The 20,751-nt window shown below is 37.9% G+C and overlaps 1 protein-coding gene across 5 annotated transcripts in view; it reads left to right on the forward strand.

The window, feature by feature from the left end:
• The window catches only part of VPS13B (vacuolar protein sorting 13 homolog B), an 819,784-nt gene that overhangs the window by 600,610 nt on the left and 198,423 nt on the right, over positions 1–20,751 (forward strand). The window contains exon 34 of one of the 5 annotated variants that reach the window (XM_067537158.1): positions 7,816–7,910. The exons of the other annotated variants lie outside the window; for them this stretch is intronic. Within the exon in view, the coding sequence (XP_067393259.1) occupies positions 7,816–7,851 (36 nt within the window). The 3' untranslated portion in view covers positions 7,852–7,910. Of the gene's footprint in view, positions 1–7,815; positions 7,911–20,751 lie in introns of those variants that run through there. 5 annotated transcript variants of the gene reach the window in all.

Raw genomic sequence — 20,751 nt, forward strand, 5'->3', positions numbered from 1 at the left:
ATGAGCCTATCACTGGCAATGAACACCAGTCACAAGTTGCGATGAAATTACAAACTCCACTTACTAAATTTTGAACTTTTAAATTCTGCCCTTATTCATTAAAACTGGGCCTCCAGGATGCTTTGAGGAAGGTGAAAAAGCCAACCAGACACCTTGCCCTTCTGATCCACAAAACTGCTTCCTGAACCACAAAATTGGAGATCTGGTCAGACCCACAGCATCTTGGAAACACAACTCAGATTATATCTCGGTTATAGAGTGGGGTGGAGCAGGACAGCAGCAGCAGCCCCAGAAGAATGATTGCTATATGCCCTAGGAGCTTCATCTCTAGCAGGGGGAACACAATTGATTGAGACAATCAGTTCCCCCCAAAAGCCTAAGAAATGGGTAGCAGGGAGAGGTGGAGAAATCTCTCTTCCCTGTACTTCACTGCCTACCCAGGCACAATCTCCACCTGCATTCTGGGCTGGGGGAAGTGGGAAGTGCTCTGAAACAACTGAGTCCACACTTCCCTTCCCCTCTCCTCTCAGGACCCCATGGGCTATACAGCTTGTCTGATGAAACCTCACTCTCTGGCCCCTGCCCCGAGACTGGGGTAGGAGTGTGGACATCATTACATTACACTTTTGAAATATTACACTATATTTCTTTTATTACATTGTTATCTTTCTCTTCTTTGGATACTTTGCAGATCCACCGCTTCTTGTGGAAATGAGTATTGTAAGCAGGTATACTGTGGGAATATCTTCAATAAATAACTTACAGGGCACTGTTTTCCCATCCCCAGTGGAATGCACATAATCATAAACATTGAATGGATGCCCAGAATTTTAATTTTGAGCTGGCACTGTGCCGATGTCCTGCCCTATTAGTGCTGAATATACAAACTTGCTTCAGTAAAAGCCACTAAGCCCTGGTCTACACTTACCTGGAGATTTGGCGGCAGTCGACGGGAGTTACACCAACTACGCAGAGTAGCTTGCATAACTCCCGTCAACTGCTGTGCTTCCTTCTCCATGCTGTCTTCACTGCACTGTGCCAATGGGAACTGCGTTCCCGTCGACGCAGTGCTACTCTACTTGAGGGGGTGGTTTTACACAGTCGACTTCCTGATCGATTGAGTGGGTCTACAGTGACCACTCAATTGATCCAGAAAGATCGATCTGGCGGCGGCGACTTTGCCACCGTCAGTATAGACGTACCCTTAGTAGATTATTTCAGAGTGCTTTTTCTTCACTATATCCAGAGATGCTCGTTTGTCCTTCATTAATTCCTTCTGTACATACTGTAGGTAATGAATAAAGGAAAACATTTCTAGTTCAAGTTATTATTCTTACTTATGTCATAAATAGAAAAACTATATCTGGATTAAGTACAGTGAAGTGTAACAATGCACTTTATTTCCATTACTGTTTTCTCCAGTTATTTTCTCTAAAATAACAAAGTAAAGCCAGTTATACACCAGTGCCTCGATACCTTTTCTCCACATGCCTTTCACCTCATGTTGTCTTCTTGAGTTTTTAGAGGGTGAAGTAATAACTGATGGATGTGAACTGCCCTATTCATATCAATGAATTACGTCTGAAATCTAGAAATGACCATTCAAATGTCAACACTGTTGACAGTTTGACTGCTAACCATTTGACCAGAAACATCTAGCTGTAGTTATCCCGCATTCCCCAGGGGGTCTGTCTAAGTTGTGGCAACCTCCTTGGACTGCCCTATGAGTTACAGTGCTACCTGGAAACTGCGCTGCAGTCTACCCAGCAGCCTTGCCTCTAGCATGCCCCCTACACCAGGGCTTCCCTGGCTGTCCTCAGAAAGAAACTTTACAGTTGTTTCACACAGTTCCTGAATCAGATAATTCTCTCCCAGACAGATCCAGAGATTCTGGGGTCTCTTAAACCACTTCAGTCCTTTTACTTGGTATAACAGGGGCAGAGCAGGGGTGAAGATTTCACCCTATCTTTATATAAGTGCTGACTGTGTTTGATACTGTACAGAACACAGAAGAAGAGACAATATCTGCCCCAACGAGCTTACCTGCTAAATAGGCAGACAATGTATAATGCACTGGGAGACCCAGAGGAAGGGTCCACATATGAGATCCTCATAGTGAGATTGGTTTTGCTTCCAATACAAAATGTATAAGGCCTCTCTTCCAAACCTGAGACAAGATAATGTGGCAGGTTTTTAAAGAAGCAGAAGTCTTTAGTTGTATAACAGACATTATGATGCATTCTGGATGTAATTTTTATTCTGGAGAGAGTCCATGCATGAATTTCCAACACCAAAAATAAGCCCTCATGCTGCTGCTTTAAACAATACTCAGAGCTCCACAGGCATATAATGTTGAAATGGACCAGGTGAAAGTCTGTCATTTCACATGTTTTAATGATACACAGTATGAGGGAATTGGGAAACTTTTAGTTCATGTTCCTTGTTTAGCATATTTTGTTTCTCTTCAGAGACACCTGGATAGATCACATGTAACCAAGTAATAAACACAGGTCACTAATAAAATATGCATTTGTGCATTCTCTAAAATGGAGAATGAGTTCAGGGAATACCTTGAATTTCTTGAGGTTATGATCTGTAAAAGAAATGTAAGTGTTTTACCTCCTGTTCATCCCCTGCTAAACACAATGGGAAGACTTGGTTTGAAACACATATGACAGAGCTTTTGTTAATAATCTGTCAAAGACAGTTACATTTATGCTGAAAAATTAACCTGTAACTGAGGGTGTAGGACACTGGAATTGTCTAAGAATAGGAGAACATAGTCTAAAGCAATAAAAGTTTTTAATACTTCAGATTTCTCTTTATAGTAGTGCTTTTCTTATGGATGGTGAATTCTTCAAGTGTCTCCAGGTGAAGATTTGAATACTTAAAGATCTTCCTAGAAATATTGCATAATGAAATTGTTTAGGGGCAGATCATGGAACATTGGTGCTTGCTGGAGACTAGATTTCATGTAGTATGCGACGTCCAGTTGACCGTGAACCTTTGTATGGTTAGCAAGTATCCTGCCTCTTGTTTACTGTATGTTGAAGAAAGTGGTTGGCCTGGAAGCAGGAAATGGAAAAAAGAACCCTGCAAGTAGAATGGAAAGACAAGAGAAAGATTAACATCAGTGCATTTTTGTAGGGCAGTGTTTAAAAGTTACTAGCAACTCCCTTTATTTCTTAATATGTTTTTTTCAACAGTCAGATATATTAAGTAACAAATATTTTTCCAAATTCAAAAGTAAGTCAAGCTTAATACTTCTCCTGTTATGCTTAAAATCTCCCAGAAAGGTTATGTTTTATCTGGACATATCCAAACAGTGCCAGAGGTATTCAACTTCCATTTCACACTGGGGGCACACAGGTGATTTGAATAAATCAAGCTTATTTAATCTTTTGGAGTGAAATAAGTATTGCTCTGACAAATTAATTAATGGGAAGGCATGGAAGGATTAGATTTTTATCAGTAAATGTCAGTAAAAGTCAATATCACCATACACACACAAACGAACAAAACAATATTTCCATTGATGATAATCAAAATTTACAGATGAACAAAATAAGAAAAATGCTGCTTGAGACCTTATTAGAGTTTGATTGAAGGATATTTACTTTGTATATTTTGACATGTGATGTTGACAGTTTGTGTTTTAATGGTTATAAAACTTTAACTTTTTGAATCTCAGCAACTGCTATAATTAAATAATTGTCTGAACCTGCCTATTTTCTGACACCCTACCCAATTTTCTGCCATTGTGAAAATTTAAATAGATAAAAATTGAAAAAAAGTTTTAAAATAGACATCAATATTATCTGTCAACATTATTTTTTTAAATCAAAATCTGCCAAGTCTATTCATATGGCAGCTATGCTCATTCTCAGGCTACCCTCCTTTCTCTAGTTTCCATGTTTAAACCTTTATTTAATTCAGACCCCTTTTCATCATCTTGATCAAGCCTTTTATATGCTGATTGTAAATAAGTTTTGGTTAGCAGAAACCTTAATTTTGGTAGGATTTTTTAATATATTTCATGCATCTGAAATAACTCTTCTTCACCACTACAAATGAGAAACTCACACTTTGCTAGTTGGCTTTCATACAGTTTTTGGTATGATTAAAGCTAGGGGAGAAACATTGATATCATTATTGATGAAGATTGTTACAGTTCTTGTTCAAGCTGTTATCATCTCATGCCTTGACAACTGAAATCTCCTCTTCTCTGGACCACAACCTTTCCCTCCTCACATCAGTAGAAAAGCTGCTTATCTTGGTGGACCATTATTATGATACCACCATTCTTGAATTGTCTCCCTCCACTGACTTATCTTTCTCCACATATCACATACAGGCTTAATGTCTTCACCTTTATGGCTCTCCACCCTACCTATCAAATATAATTTCTTCTTGGGAGATTAACCACTGCCTTTTTGTGCTTTCTCCCGTGTTGCCTCCTATGCATGGGAACAACTCTCAGTAAGAATTCCCAGAGTCGCCATCTCATCCTTTTTTAAATTCCTCCTTAAAATGTGTCTTTTCCTTGATGCCTCTAAATCACTACCAATCTGATATTGGTTAGGCTGGTGGCCACCTGTGATCACCGATCACTGAGGCTATTAATTTATGCAAACATCCTAACCTTTGCTGTTATATTATCCCTGTTCCTACTTGTTTGCTTATCTACTTGTTGTGTCTTGTCATAATCCTAGATTGTGAGCTCCCTGGGACCGGGACTTTCTTTGATTTACTTCTGTCACTATTGCAGTATGAATACTCAGTAACAATTAGATAATCATCTGGATTACTCAAGCAGCCACAATTACAGAAATGGTATTTATTCTCCTTTTCACCAAACATTTAACATCTGCCTTTTTTAGGAAAAAAAGGGCTGTGATTAGTTATCTCCAGATACACCCCATTCCACGCGTGTGTGTATTCTATTTTAGTCTGGGTTCAGATGTGGTTATGGAATAGAGACCCTGGTGATATCATTGATTGTTGTTTTCTTTTCTTTTTTTTTCTTTTTTTTTTTTTTTACAAGCACTCAAGCCTTAAGGTGGCCAACCTGACTCGGTTAAATGTATCAGTAACTTTTGATACCATTGAGGCACTGTCCCATCTGGATTATCTTGTTTGAAGATCACTTCGGCTCCTTTCTCCCCAAGAGATCCCAGAGGTAGAATTGGGCAATTGTTTGTCCTCCCTAAGAGCCTTAACATGGAGATTTGCAGGATTCCATCTTGTCATCCCTCCTGTTCAATGTGTATGTAAGCTACAAGGGGAGACTGAGACATGTTTTGGGCTGAGGTGTCGTCAGGATAGTGCCGATACTTACCCCCAAAGGACAAATACGCTACTGATGCTACCTCATTTACTTTCGTGAAGGTGAACTTGTACATACCAGAAGTGAAATTGGGTCTCATTTTTATCACACCTGGATCGAACAGTTTCACTAATTTCCCAATAATGAACCATGATAGGGATGTGGATGAGAGCAAATTGGCTGTAACTAAAAACAAGAAGTGATGCTTGTGGTAGGGAGAAGCATTTAGAAAACTGGTGGCTCTTAAGCTATTAGAATAGAATAGATACTGCTCCCAGAATTAATATAATATTTAACATGCTATCTTAATAAATGATTCAGAAAAGGGGGCTAATAGCATATTAGTGCACATTGTGGGTGATACTATTTTGGGATGGTTGTAAGCACCAGTGATGACTGGGAATAATACTAAAGGACCTAGAGAGTTTGAAAATATGGACAGAAAACAAAGCAATGGTAGTCAACCTGTTTAAGTGCAAGCTAATAATTCTAAACTGAAATAATCCAAAGCAGAGATGCAGTGTATGTGTGAAACCTGGAAAGCAGTAATACTAAAAGATACCTAGGGTAATATTGAAAAAATAAATCACACATAAGTTTGCAATGAGCTGTAGAAGCAAAATAAGACTATTCACTTTAGGACTGCAAATGTAAAGATCACTCTCTGGAACAGGGGGATAACGGTCCCCTCTGTAGGGCTCTGATGTAGCTGTATCTGGAATATTGCTTTCAGTCTCTTCTTATCCCAATCACCCATTCCCACAAAGAGTTAACCTCCTGCTCTGTAGCTTTGGAGGCAGGACCATATCTGTCAATCACAGCTAATAGGACATTTTTCTGTCTACCTTTTTTGTTCTTTTTCTGTGCTTTGTTCCCCTTCAGAGCCACAGCTTTCCTCTGCCTGAGGTGGATGCCAGAAAAGGAAGAAACATGGCTCCAAAAATACTTCTCTTGCTCTGCTCCTGTCTAGCCCCATGTAGAGGCTCCCCTGTGTTTCTTTCACCTACAAGGGGGCCTCCTCTATCTGCTCCTGGTATCTAGGGCTGAAGTAAGCTCCTCCAGCAGGCAGCCCTTTGAAGCATCTTACAAAGTGGAATTTCAAAGAAAAATACAGAAATGTTTAGGGGATTTGGGAATTGATTTATGGCGAAAGATTTTAGAGCCGAACATGCCTAGTTTGGCTGAGAGATGACAAAGAGGAAGAGTGGGGCCATAAATTTGCAGATATTGGAAGGGGTAAACACGAAGTTAAGAGGAGAATTATTTAGGGTTGTAGAATGGATTTTAACTAGGAATTATGTTTAAGAAGAGCAAGTTAAATGTTTATACTTTTTAATGAAATAAAAAACATATTTTAAGGGGGCAGGAAGGAACCACATCATTAAGGAAGTCAAAGATGGTGGTGCTCTTTGATCTATGTACTCTAGAAAGCATCCTGGAGAAAAAACTAATTTGACATCCTTTCCTTCTCCCTATCTCCTAACCCCTTTTTACCTCACAAATTTCCTTCTTCTACAGCCTTCTTCTCGTTGCCTAATCCATATGTGTCTATCTTGCTTTTCAGTAGGCTTACTTTAGCCTTGACATGAATATGCAGTTTCCCAATCATTTCATTTTGCACATTTGTTCTGTAAGAGAAATTAAAAAATAAAAAACTAGAGAAATGTGCGTTTGTAGAATTGCCATAGTTCTGTGAACTGTTTTTTCCCCCAGAATTTTAATCATCATGTACATTCTTCAGTTTTCTGCTCAATTAACAAAATATAGGGAAGGAAACTGATCTTTTCTCTGAAGGTGTTCTGTGGTATTAATTAATTTAGATGTCAGGAGAACTTTTCTGTTCTCTCCTTGATTATCTTTGATAATCTTTTAAAACAGAGCTAGAGCTAGAAAGGTTCTATTTATGAACATAAATCTTGCTTCTGTTACCATGCCATTTGAATCCTCTTATATTATTCATAGATTTTAAAAACCAGAAGGAACCATTGTGATCATCTAATCTAATCACCTACATAACACAGGCCACAGAATTTCACCCAGCGGGCTTATCTACACCCCTCTAGGACAGACTAAAGCACTGTCTAGGCAAGACCAGTGATTCCTACAACAAGCCCATAACTTCTGATTCTGCTAGAGCACATCTTTTAGAAAGAGATCCAATCTTGATTTAAACACTTCAAGTAATGGAGAATCCTCCCCATCCCTAGGTAAATATTGACCGCTGAAGTGCAGTGAATAGCACACTGCTTGTCAACTTTGACGAACTTATCCTCAGAATTTACTCTTGCCTCAGCAGTCTAATACCCAAGACCCCAGTGGGTCCCTCGGGGTCCAAAAAGAACCCCACTGAAGTAAAGAGGGCTCAGTTTTGGTGCAGAGTATATTTAATGGAGATGCGCTCATTGCAGATATGTTCGCGAAATCTTTTATTCTTTTAATGACTTGTTCATTTCTCCAAATTCATCTGCCTTTGTCTGTTACATTTTCAGCAGCAGAGGGTCAGAACATACAACAACAAGATTTGAAGCAAATGGCTATTCTATCTTAGGGTTTTATTAAAAAGTTTAGATCAGTCACTTGCCAGTATATGTATTAGTCTCATCACCTATATGGTAATGTTGTGTCTTTTCCTATTTAATTTTGTACATTAAATGTTCTGGAAGATCTTGTGTCTTTTATTCAATATTGAGAACATTCTGTTGATGTAAACTCTCTTTCTGGAGAGTTCCTCCAATCTAGAGGAAATCTAAGTTGGCATCATCAACTCCACCATCTCCTTTGCCAGAAATCCACCCTCCCAGTATAAGGGGAGGAAGGGAACATGTTGGGGTGTGGCAGGATATGTGAAGGGAGAGAGAGATCAACATTTTGCCTGTAAAATAATTTATGCTGGGTGCTTGCATGGGTTGAAAACTTAGGTTCTACCATCTTCCTGGAGGAATTTTGTTAATTATGTATAGTATCTGGCTATTCACTGTTGCCTTTGGATGTTTAGATCCATCTGGTCAGGGTCAGCAGTGGGTCATATTGGTTCTGGACTCTCTCCTGAAGTTCTAGCATCTTTTTTCCTGTTTCTTTTCCATTTTGAACATAGCGCATTTTGATTTTGTGCATTAGGAAAGTTTCACATATTATTTTAAGTAATAGCTACAGTATGTAACTCTATCCTAGATGGATCTTACTTCTGAGAAATACATGAGGTATGTGTTTTCCAGTTTGACAACACTTATCCAGTGTGTTGTGCCAATAACATCAATAACATCTCATTGTATTGTGGGAGGCGGGATTGGCACTTCCCAGTTGTAGCTTATAGGACTAGCCTGTTTGCTTGCACACATATACCTTTCCTTACAGATTTAAGTATTGCTGTTTTATTATACTAGAGTCATAGATTCATATTAACATATTATAGCTGTAATGCAAGGTACCTTACAGGCCACATCCTGTATGAAAGCTAAGGCAGTTATCATACATATGTTCGGGACCTTTGGCCCAGATAAGTAATGATGAGTTAAAGGATAAGACATGTGGTTATAACCTTTACCCTAGATAAGTCAGGAGGCATCAAGACAGTGGGGCTGCCTCAGTTTTTATGCCCTCAGTAAACGTCACAGGTACGCCACAAAACCCACAGAAAGGGCCAGAAATAACAAAGATGAGATGAGCGAACCATCTGGAAAGGATATGGATATGTCATTAATATGCACAAATCTGCCAGCCTACAGAATACGCGTACCCTAATAATTTGAGGGTGAAGAAACCAAGTTTGGACTTCAAAGGAGGACCAATATTGTTCAGGATATAAAAAGGGGCAAACCATGTTACTTGGGGTAATTGTCAGTTACTCCTTCTTTAAGCTTCTTTTAGTTAGTGTTTGTTAAAATCTTTTGTTCTTAGTTTATACTTAATATTATTTGTAGTCTTAGTCTTAGCCTTACAGCTCTTAGCTCTCGAGCATTGCCTAGCTCTCCACCCTTCCACTTAAGAGTTGAGGAACTGGACATTTCTCTCAACCAGGTCATCAGGGAAGGGTGTGACTGTGACTATATTAATCCAAAGCATACTGTATAAATATATATATCACATGTGTCCTTAGAATAAGACTGTAATTCTATTATCCATTTGATTATACATTTTCTTTTAATCAGTTATTTATCTATTATTTTATGTTATCTTAATAAAAGCTTATAAAATTATACAGATTCAGTTATCAGTGTGAACATTCCTGTCGTGCACCCCAGGGGTCCCTGTAAAATCTCTTCTGGAGCCTGATTCCGGGACTAGAATCTCATTATCTTCTGAACAAATCAGTTGGTGAGCCTATAACCCCATTCAAATTACTAAACACCCAGAAATCAGGCAACACAGTTGGTGCTTGATACCGGAGGTATTTATGAAATGTTAGCACAGATGTAATATATCAAAGGTAACAAGGTAATCTCTGAATTCTCAGTATAATTGTAGTCTAGTTAATGTTTTCATTGCTTTTGTTTGCTATGTAAATTAGGGTGTCTTTGGAGAAGAGGTAAAAGCAGCCTTTCAAGGCACTACATTTGAGCTGGGTTAGATTGGAAGCAAGTGATCATCCAGATTGTGTCACAATTTTGTCATATCATTCATTAAGAGGACCTATGCTACTGAAATGTATTCACGCTTAACAGATGTACACTACCATGAAGGGATTGTTGACACCAATCATTTGAAATAAAACACATTTCTTTTGATGTTTTGAATTAGGTTCTGTAGATATTAAACATTTGTTTCACATGTTGAGAACAGAAGTGCTTTTTCTTCTACAAATTTTATATATACATGCACATTCAATTGTACGGATCTGCCCATATGATAAATATTTTAAAGACTAATGGTGGGATCTCCAAAACTGTCTCACTGACTTAGGAGCACAAATCTCATTGAAAGACAGTGACACTTGTGCTCCTGAATCACTTAAGTGATTTTGAAAATCTCACACTGAAGAATTAAATCTAGACTGTGTGCACAGGTAACCAAACTACAGAAGTAAACTGATGCAGTACTTGTAGCTGATTCTTGCTTGCTTGCTATGACCTTGTCTCTGAATGTTAAGTGCAGAAGTTCAAACAATAAATGATGACATTAATTGTACATTTTAAATCAAGATTGGGGACGCTTTTTTAACGCTATGCTCTAGTTCAAAAGGAGTTATTTGGAGGAAATTCTTCGGCCCATATTGCACTGGAGGTCAGACAAAATTATCAGAATGGTCCCTGCTGGCCTTGGAATCTGTGAATGAACATATCTGTGATTGACTAAAAACACTCCTGCCAGGCTTATAAATGATAGGAGAAGACCTCAGTTGTAATGAGTTTCCCTGAATTTAGACATTAGCCTTGCTCTTATATTGTTACACATTGGGACTGTTTAAAATGTTCTGGAATTTAAGTGTTTACAAGATGTCATGGCAGGTTAGGTGCATTCTACACTGAATTGTGGCATTTGAGCTGAAGTGAAAATTCTGCCTTAACTATTTTGGGTTTTCCTTTCCATACACATGTACCTCATAATTGTATTTTATTTATTTGCCTGCTTAGTCTAATGGACAGTAAGTGGGTTACTTAAAGGGTCAGATAATTAAGACTACAAGTGGACTTTTGTTTGCAGCCTTTCTGTCCCAATACAAGAGCTGTTTTCATATTAATATACATAAACATTTCACTAGGAGACCCCCTCCCTCCCATCACCCGCAAAGCAAGGGAAAGGACCCAGTTAGTCATGTTCTGCATTTGGAAGTGAGGAATAACTAAATACCCTCCTGGTTACAGAAGGTGGAGTTAAGCTGTCTAAGCAGACTAAGGGAACTTAGTTGGGGAGAGACTGCAGACAAGACAGGTCTCCCTGACAGAGAGAAGCCCTGCACTAGGTCTTAACAGGCAGGATACAATAAGGGAACTATAGTGAAGCCTGAATGTGGTGGAAGGGCTGTTAAATTGAAGACTCGTTTGAATCTTTTTTTGGACTTTTGTGCTACTCCAGAAGGGGGTTTGACTTTTACGTGACTTGACCAGAGGGTCTAGTCATAGAATACCCCACTGGGAGTCAGGAAAAGACACAGGTGGAGAAAGGCCATTGCAAGTCCAAGGGAGAGCCCAGCTGGGGGCACTAGAGTCAAGGATCCCATGCAACACTGTGGCCAGAGAGGACGGGCGCTCACAAGGTGAGAAAACGCTCTTACAGAAACTTATATGAAATAATAACAAATATTTTATTATAAGAGAATTACAGCTTTCTGGTAACAATGTCTGTAGCAGCACTGGATATCAATAAAATATTTTTGTCTCTAAAGTGCAAGCATTTATAAAGATTTTTTGATATTCATGTTGAAATCAGTCTGTTGAGTACTGCAGTATATGAATCTGAAGCCTTTTAGCAGCTTCATATACTGAAAGCCAAAAACAGCTGCAGTAATTAAAAGAAAAAAATAGAGGTTCTAAAAATTATGATGTAAGTCTTAAAACATTTAGTGATCATTTGATGGTCCATGGACCTGAAGATGTTGGGCCAGATCATCAGATTGTGAAGATTGGCATAGCTCCATTGAAGTCAGTGTTGCTATGCCAATTTACACCAGCTGAAGTTCTGGCACACTGACTTTCAATGAATCTACATGCTTGATCTGTTTGTGGATACAAATTTCCGAGAATGAATGAATACCCATATCTGCTGAGTTTTAGCCATCTAACCAAGGGAAGTTTTTGCTGCAGAAAAGCTTGTTACTCAAGAAAGTTCTATTAAGAGAGGGTGAAAAAAGTGTTGCCCTGGACTATAAGCTATACCATTTTTTTCAAGATGGAGATGATGAGGTATATTTTGATGTGTATTTTAATAATACTGTGTAATTTCTTTTACAGGCTTTTTGTTGACCCATTCTGAATGAGTGAGAGTATGTATTACATACAATACATTTTCAACGCAGAATATGTTTAAAGATTTCTTTTTTCCTTTCATTCTGGATCTGAAGTAGATACATTTTAATAATGGGTGATGTGATCTTTGCATATAATGTATGCTCGGTAATCATTTTGTTGGGTGCTTTGGATCAGTTAATAATAATAATAATAATAATAATAATAATAAATCACTTAAATGCTAATTTAATATAATTAATAACTGCTATTTGTATAATAATTTTAATTCAAACATCTCTCAGTGCTTGAAAATGTGATTCTTCTTCAAGTGGTGGTCCCTATATGGATTCCAAACATGGGTGTGCATGTGTGCCGTGCAGAGGAGCCAGAAGGTTTCCGCAGCAGTGCCCATCAACCTACACATCCCACTCATGCTCACAGCCAAGGCTATAATAGACAGTGCAAGTCAACGCTGCTCTAGTTCCCTCTTACTGCTACATGGCTGGAGTCAGAATCTCTGTCCCTCCACACCCTTGGCTCCTCTAAGAGACTGCTTTTTCCACTCATGACCACATCCTCCCGCCTTGCACACGTACCATGGCAAAACATCTGTCGCACCACCACAGGGCACTCCATTCATACCTTCACAGCTCACTATGCCATTGCACCAGCGACAGCAGCGGACGCAGCCATAGGCTGTGCTGTGTACTCCAGAAGGCACTACCTTGCGAGTTCTCGCACCCATCTCCGTGCTGATCACTGCTTGCTACTCACACCCATGTTTGGAATTTATATAGAGACTATCACTCAACGAAGAAGAGGTAACTTACCTGTAACTGGAGGTTCTTCGAGATTCATGGTCCCTATTTGGATTCGAATACCTGCTCTCCATCCCTTCTGCTGCAGACTGGACTTCTTAGTGATAAGGATACTAGAGCAGTGTCGACCTGCACAGCCTATTGTACCCTTGGCTGGAAGCACAAGGGAACACACGATGTGCATGTGGGTCAACTGGCACTGCTACAGAAACCTTCCAGCTCTGGCACACGCCGCACATGCGCACCTCTCATTTAGGGACCACACATCTCGAAGAACCTCCCATTACAGGTAAGTAATCTCCTCTTACAGAAAACAAGCATAGTATATTTGAGCAATCACATCCTGAGTGAATGGCAGAAGCAGAGTGCTATGCTACAGTTCAAGATAATTTGTCTCTGCTAATGGAAGCTGCTATTTTAATGACACTTCTTAACACAGGTTGTCTTTGAAAGATTAATTTTCCCCTTAGAAGTTTTGAAATAGAAAATTTCAAAGCTTTAATAAGATACAGTAAGTTGATATATTGACCTAGCTATATAGAGATAGATCCAGACAGATAAAAGATATTTAAACATTGTGAAGCAGGGGCTGAACCAATAGTTAAGTCAGCAAAAAGAGATGGATTTTTAAAACATGTTTATAGTACATACCCTGCAACAATTTTTAACTTTCCAATTTTACAACAGGAGACACTATTCTGTCAGCCCTAGTTTGTATACTCAAATTGTCAGGATGGCAGCTTCCTGTTTGATTGTGCCTTGAATATAATTTTTCAAAAGAACTAAAAAAACAAATCTTCCTTTTAAACAGCAAACTGAGTTTGATAGGTTACTTTATGGCCCCAGTGAAATTATGGAGCCAGGATTTCAATGAATGGGAGATGATTCAGTTAATGAGATTTTAAAAGATATTTTAAGAGTAAAGTTGCTCATTTGGATGAATAAATGTTAAAATTTTTTAAGAAAATACATAGATTTCTGTAACATAACTGAACCAAAGGCACTTGATTAATTGACTAAAGACATTAGCCGGTGAAAGGAAAGAGAATTTAAGTCTTGACACTACTTGCTTGTTCTAAATTCCCAGAATACGGTATGTTTGTTTCTAATGATGTTGGGAATCTGCAGAAATCATCTGAGAGACAGAGGCCATCACTCGATAATTATCTTCTGCAGCTTGGCATCTGACATAAAGAAGTGCTAGATGGGTGGAGTGCTAATTCAATTTAGAAGTAACAAGGAGGGATTTTTTTTAATAATCTGTACTGATACAGGGACTCAGAAAATGTATCTAAACATTAATTCAAAATGTCTTGGATACAAATACTGTTGCATGGATTAAAATCTGTCTGAAGTACTGTATGCAAAGGATAATCTATGCCATAAATATCAGTGTTGCCTGTTGGAGGGTGGTGTCAAGTGAGTTGTGAGGGATTGGTATTAGGACTGAATTTATTCAATTTCTTTATCAGTGATCTAAACGGGTAAACACCATAGTTAAAACAGATTTGCAAATTATGAAAAGGCAGATATTGCAAATATCTGAGAAACACTAAGAGATGTTAGAAGTATGAATAAGAAATAAAAAAAAATTCAGCTTGGAAAAACATTTGCAGAAAAACAATGAAAAATCTGGTGATCAGTAGGAGTGAGATAATTGAATAGCATTAATGCTGAAAAAAACAGCCCCTGTACTTTGATATGCCTTTGCAAATGCATCTCAAAAACCACATCACAATCTTATATTTAATTGAGATTTATCTATCACTCTGTTTCTTTCAACATCAATGCTACTCAATTATGGCACCCAATGATCACCAAATTGTGGCAGAAACTCTTTTTCTCTTTTTTGTTGCATCCTAGTTAAGGTGCATATAATGTTATCACAAACAGGGGGTGCTCTTTAACTTGGATTCGTAAAGCCATCTGCCTGTCACTCTAAAAACTAAAATCACTAGCTTTCTCAGCTCTCCTCTAACAAGCACACCACCCATTTTCGTCACCCATGTAGAAGAGTTTGCACTCAGTGGGCTCATTTGCACTCAGTGGATTCACTTCTTTTTCTTTATGTGCCATTTTCTTGTTTTGGATTACTTACCTGCACTTCGTCAGTCTACCACTACTCCTCTTTTTCTCTTGGCTTTTCCCATCTTCATTATCCACAAAACTCTTTAGCCAACACAACAATCCACATTGTTTTGAGGTAGTTCTATGCCTCTTCAGCTGATGCCAAATCTGTTGCCAGATCTTTTCCTGTACTACTTGCACAAACTTCTCTGTCATATTGCCTCTTAACTTAAGTGCTCTGGCTAAGATATGTGCTGGAAGAAAAGATACTATTTTTTGTGTATGCATTTTTGGAGAAAGGAGCATTTGAGCACTGAAAAAACTTTACTCTTTCCCAAATGTCTTTGTGGGCCAAATCCTGAGATTTGCTGACCACCCGCAACTGCCATTAATTCCAGTTAGAAGTTTCATTTCAATTCAAGTTTCAAATGCTTAGAAAGATTAAGTATTTCTCCCACTGCTTAAAAAATAAAATACATTGTGGTTCCATGTATTTCTGTTTATTTACATAATTTTAGACAGTCAGCAAAACAGTAATCACCTGTTTAAACTGTGAAGGGATGATTTCTAAATCCACTATCTTTGATTTATAGAATAATGTAGTGAAGATTGATGTAGACACAATAATAAAAGAGTAATGACTGTGTGTTTAAATCAGATTTGTTTTAATTTTTTTTTAAAGTATTTAATATACTATAGATTGTTATGCCAGGTCTGCACTGATGTGTTTTTTATTACTGTAAGCCTTTGCTGTATGCTCTCTTTTCATAAAACCATCTTTGATGTACAGTAGACTCATTGTGCTGGCTTCTTCATAAAGTGTACTCTGTTATCACAAAGAGAATTGCTTTGATCTGCTTGGCAGTCTTAGAGTGTGGACACACATGTTGTTTGATAAATTACCTGAAGGACAAGGAATTTTGCTGCCTTTTCATAATTATTCACTTTTTAAAATTAATACATGCCAAAATCCTGCAAAAAGAAAAATAATCTGTGCACATGGAGAACAGAAGTAGAGGTAGTGGCAGAAGGAACATAAAGTAAAAGGTTGAAGGGCAGTTAACATGTTTTACTTCTTTAGTAATTCAGCTAAGAGTATTGCTACATTATTACAGGGACTTCACTTCCTCTATCTTTAGATTTTTTAAATGTTGTTAGAGTGAAAATCTTTAAAATATAAATGTTATGCTGTACTGTTGTTTTTCCATAATAAAACAAGTGAGCCTCAGAGGAACATGTTTCTTAGGTTTACAAATCAGGTTCTTCATGTCCTTAGCTTTACCACCCAGGGTTCATCTACAAGGGAATAAAAGACATAAGGCACAGCCACAACTGGCTTGGGTCAGCTGAGTCAGGTTTGCAGGGCTCAGGCTGCAGGTTAAATATTGCTGTGTAAACATTCAGGCTTGGGTTGAAGACTGAACTCTGGGACCCTGCATGGGTGAAGGCTCGATCAAAGCTAGTGCATGTACATCTACCTATGTTGGCAATAAACATACCATGAATGACTTGGGTACCTAAGTACCACTTAAGAGCCTAAGTCTCATTGAAAGTCACTTAGGTACTTTCGAAAATGTTACCATACGTCGTCATAAACTATTCTATAAAAGTCATTTTATTATTCCTCAAGCTTCAAGATGAACTCAGGAAAACAGTGCCCTAATATAAATTTCTACACCATGTTTCTTTTTAGTTATATTTATCCCAATATTAATAATATCTAATCAGATTCTACATTGATGTTGATAAACCTGGGGTTTTTCGCCTTCCTCTGCACATGGGGCATGGGTCATTTGCAGGTTTAAACTAGTGTAAATGGTGAATTCTCTGTAACTTGAAGTCTTTAAACCATGGTTTGAGGACTTCAGTAACTCAGCCAGAGGTTAGGAGTCTATTTCAGGAGTTGGTGGGTGAGGTTCTGTGGCTTGCAATGTGCAGGAAATCCAACTAGATGATCATGTTTGTCCCTTTTGACCTTAATTTCCATGAATCTATACTTTGCATTCAGATAGCACCTTCCAGCTAATAATCTATAAATCCTTTATAAACGTTTAATTTATCCTCACAATACGTGAGGTAAATATGTGGAGTTAACCCCATTTTGCAGAGAGATTCAGTGATTTACCCATTGTAACACAGTATGTCAGTGGGAGAGCTGGGATAGACGCTAGGACTCCTGACTCCCAGTCTCCTATTTTGTTGTGACAGGATGCAGGCCCAACTATTCGTTAAGCAGTATTAAGGAGAAGACTTTCAGAAATGTGGGAATTTATTCATCTGATTTTTATAGAAATCTGTATTAAACTTTGGGAATTTTATGTAAACGGAAAATTAGAAAGGTCAGATATATTATTGCCTCGCTTTACAAGCTGCCTTTTGTAGCTGGAGACTATTTTTCAAAGAGTTACTTAGAGAAAAATTTCAGAGAGATCTTTCCATTTTGCAGTGGGTTGTTGAGTTATGGTCTCAGTGTATTGTATATTAGGGTCTTGAAGTTCCTGGTAACTTTGGCATGTTGTTGAAAACCAAGTTCTATTACTGGACCTGTGCTCCTAGTATAGCTCCCAGCACATGACTTGCAAGACTTACGAAGTTAGCCCATTTTAACTTTAGGATGCAAGGTAACTAACCAATCTCTTAGCAGTTCTGAGGTTAATTTGGTGTATCTTGCCCAAAGAAATGGCTAGAAGAAGGTGTAACTTTAGACTTCCCTCGGAATTTGTTGCCTAGAGAGGAAGGATACTTAAAAGACGACACTTAAGATATCCAGAAGTCTCAGTAATCAGACTTGTCATTCCAGTAATTCAAACCTCATCCATTCTGAACTCCTGACAGTGACATTAGATCCAAAGAGCATAGCTCCATTTCTGACAGCAGTTTTTATCATCTAGGAATGAGAATGAAAGATAAGTACTTTTCTTTTTTTATAATAACTGACAAATAAGTCACTTTGTTTTACCATTTGGACTTGCTTGCAGTTTATCCCCACCACACATGATATATAAGATCCCTTTAAGAAGTAGAGTATTTCTGATCCAATCAGGAGCTGGAGGTACCAGAAGTCTTGCAATAAGCCTTTTCTTGCAAGATTTTTATTTCAGGTTTTCTAATCAAAGAGGTTTGGTTAAGGTTTGAATAACTATTCAGACTTCTGAGTGATTATCCAGACTGGCCCCCTCAATCTTTTTAGCATCATCTAATACTAATCTCTTCTCTAATATACATGCAGTTTAGTAAATTCTAAAAATTCCTTGGTTTAATCTCTTCCATTTTATGCATATATCAATTCATAAAAGTAGAGAAATTTCAGAAGACTTCTTTTCACAATAAAAAATATTTTGATATTAGGCAAAGTAAGTTTGATAGTGTACTCATACCAGCAGTAGCCCTAGGAAGCATTGTGACTTAGACATACCTGTGATTTACACTTCCTCCCGTGTTTCCTCGAGGCTCCAGGGATGGCAGTAGTTATTTTATGCTGGTTAAACATAGCAATAAATTACAGCACGTGCATCCTTTTTAAAAAATATGTGCCCATATATTTAACTGTGCATTGGCAGTCAATTTTTAGTTATATTTACTTAAATATTAACATCTAGTTAAATTCCACATGCTATTTTGCACAGGCCAGCAAGTCAGAGGTGGCACCGAGTTGCTGTGTGTTCTCCACCCACCTGCTTCAAGAAGGTTGCATATCCCTGTTTTCTCCTGAATACCTGGTCCCACACTCTTGCGGTAGCCCACAAGTCCAAGTCACAGTCTAGCCTATAGATTTTAAATTCACTAGGTTAGCTATTGTATTAGTAATAATTGGTGAAAATTAATTTAAAAGTATTAGAATAAAATCAACCTTAATTTTAGTCCACCATGCAGTTTTCTTTCATTCAAAACTTCTTTTAATGGTAGTTATGAATGCAGCACTTAACAGTAAGTAGTTGCAAATGCTGAAATAGTTGAGTACTGTTAAAGCAGAGATAAAAAAAAATCTCTTCCGCTTTGGCTCTCCTTTTATTCCTTCTGCTTTCAGTTTCTTCTCCAATCCAAGCTTGAAGAATCGAAAAGGGCTAAATTTCCAGAATTCTTGACATTTACTTGCAATAAGAGTAAATCTTTACATATCTTGTATTGACTGTTAAGAGATCCCTCTTCTCATAAGAAACACTTTAAAGTTCTCTTGTTCTTTAAATCAGAAAGAAAGAAATTGTATTCATTGATATCGTCAACAGAAAGCTGCAGTCTTACAATGACATCTGCAGAGGCACAGGGATTTGCCTGTGTGGACGTGATTACAGGACTGGGGTCTAAGAAAGTATGTTTTATTCAATGACTTGCTGAATGTGTAACACTTATTTTTGCAGTAATATTTCTGTTTATGCCATTACTGAATCAATATTCTATTTCTGTTTCTTATTTACAACACAAAGCATATAGTTCATCCAATCCAATAGGGGGATATAAAAATGTAAGTACTGGGATTTTATTTCTCATTTACTTATAATTTGAAGGGATTGCTATCTCTTATATTTAGGTAATTATATGTTTCCCTTCACCAGGACCTAATGGAACCATTGACATTCAATCTTACCAGCACTAAAGTTTCAGCAGGCAAGCCCCCTGAGTTAAATGCAGATTTAACAGAAACTTTAGTTATGGTTACAGAGTCACGTAGGTAGAGAACCAAAATGAATCAGGCAATGTACTTATTGTTTAAAATAAACATAATGCCTTTCCCATTTGTATTTTATTAAAAATCATAAAACTGGTAACACGAGTTCCAGAGAATATGTCTCAAGAAGCCAGGCAACCTAAGTGTGAAGTGGCAGATGCATATGTTGTGCAGACCTTGTGTTGACTAGTTAGCATCCTATGGAAAAGTGGTGTAATTAAAGTATTTTTAGTATATGTAAATTCTGAGAAGTTGACAGCCCAATTGCTATGTTTCTTTTGAGTGAGCTGTTATCTTTTGTGCTTTTGATTCCTGAAATCAAAAGTAATCAGGGTTAGAGCAATGTCTCTAATGCTATAATTTGTACAAGTCAAATAAATTTAGGTATGTCTGCTCTAGTGGTGTGTGTTGGCATAGAAGAAGATAATGTTGGGTAAATAACAGTTTTGGAGGGAAGGAGGTGCTAAATACACTTTTCATTATTCATTTGGAATTTACTGCAGTGACTGGAAGCTGAGAAAACATAAGCGGCAACAATAATATCCCTTAAGAAGTGGACATTCGAATGACATTCACTAATATACTATTCAGAGAGTTTTGCCTTTCTCATAGTTTGCATATAGCAAGAGCCAAATCCTGAAATCCCTACAGAGTTTTACTCAGTTCTTACTCAGGCAAAATGCTCTTTGAAGCACTGGATTCTCACCACAGAGAAATGAGAGCTCTGGAGGCTTATAGTTTGACATACAGCATCTTTCATTAACTGGGGCTCTGAGGTGTCTATTGGCAGTTTAGCTCTACATTGACTGAAGGAGCAGGGACTTATTGCCACTAGTAAATAGGCTGAATTTATTAATAAAGTTTCCATCAAAGGGCTTATCCTCTGAGACGTGGGCTAGATCTATATTTGCAAACGGTCCAAAGAGATGGTGTTCAATAAAGACTATGGGTATGTCTTCACTTCGGGATCGATTGAGCGGAAGTGAAGAC

The sequence above is a fragment of the Emydura macquarii genome, unplaced genomic scaffold (genome assembly GCF_026122565.2).
Source record: "Emydura macquarii macquarii isolate MOO-44397 ecotype Brisbane River unplaced genomic scaffold, CSIRO-AGI_Emac_v2 contig_383, whole genome shotgun sequence".
NCBI lineage: Eukaryota > Metazoa > Chordata > Testudines > Chelidae > Emydura > Emydura macquarii.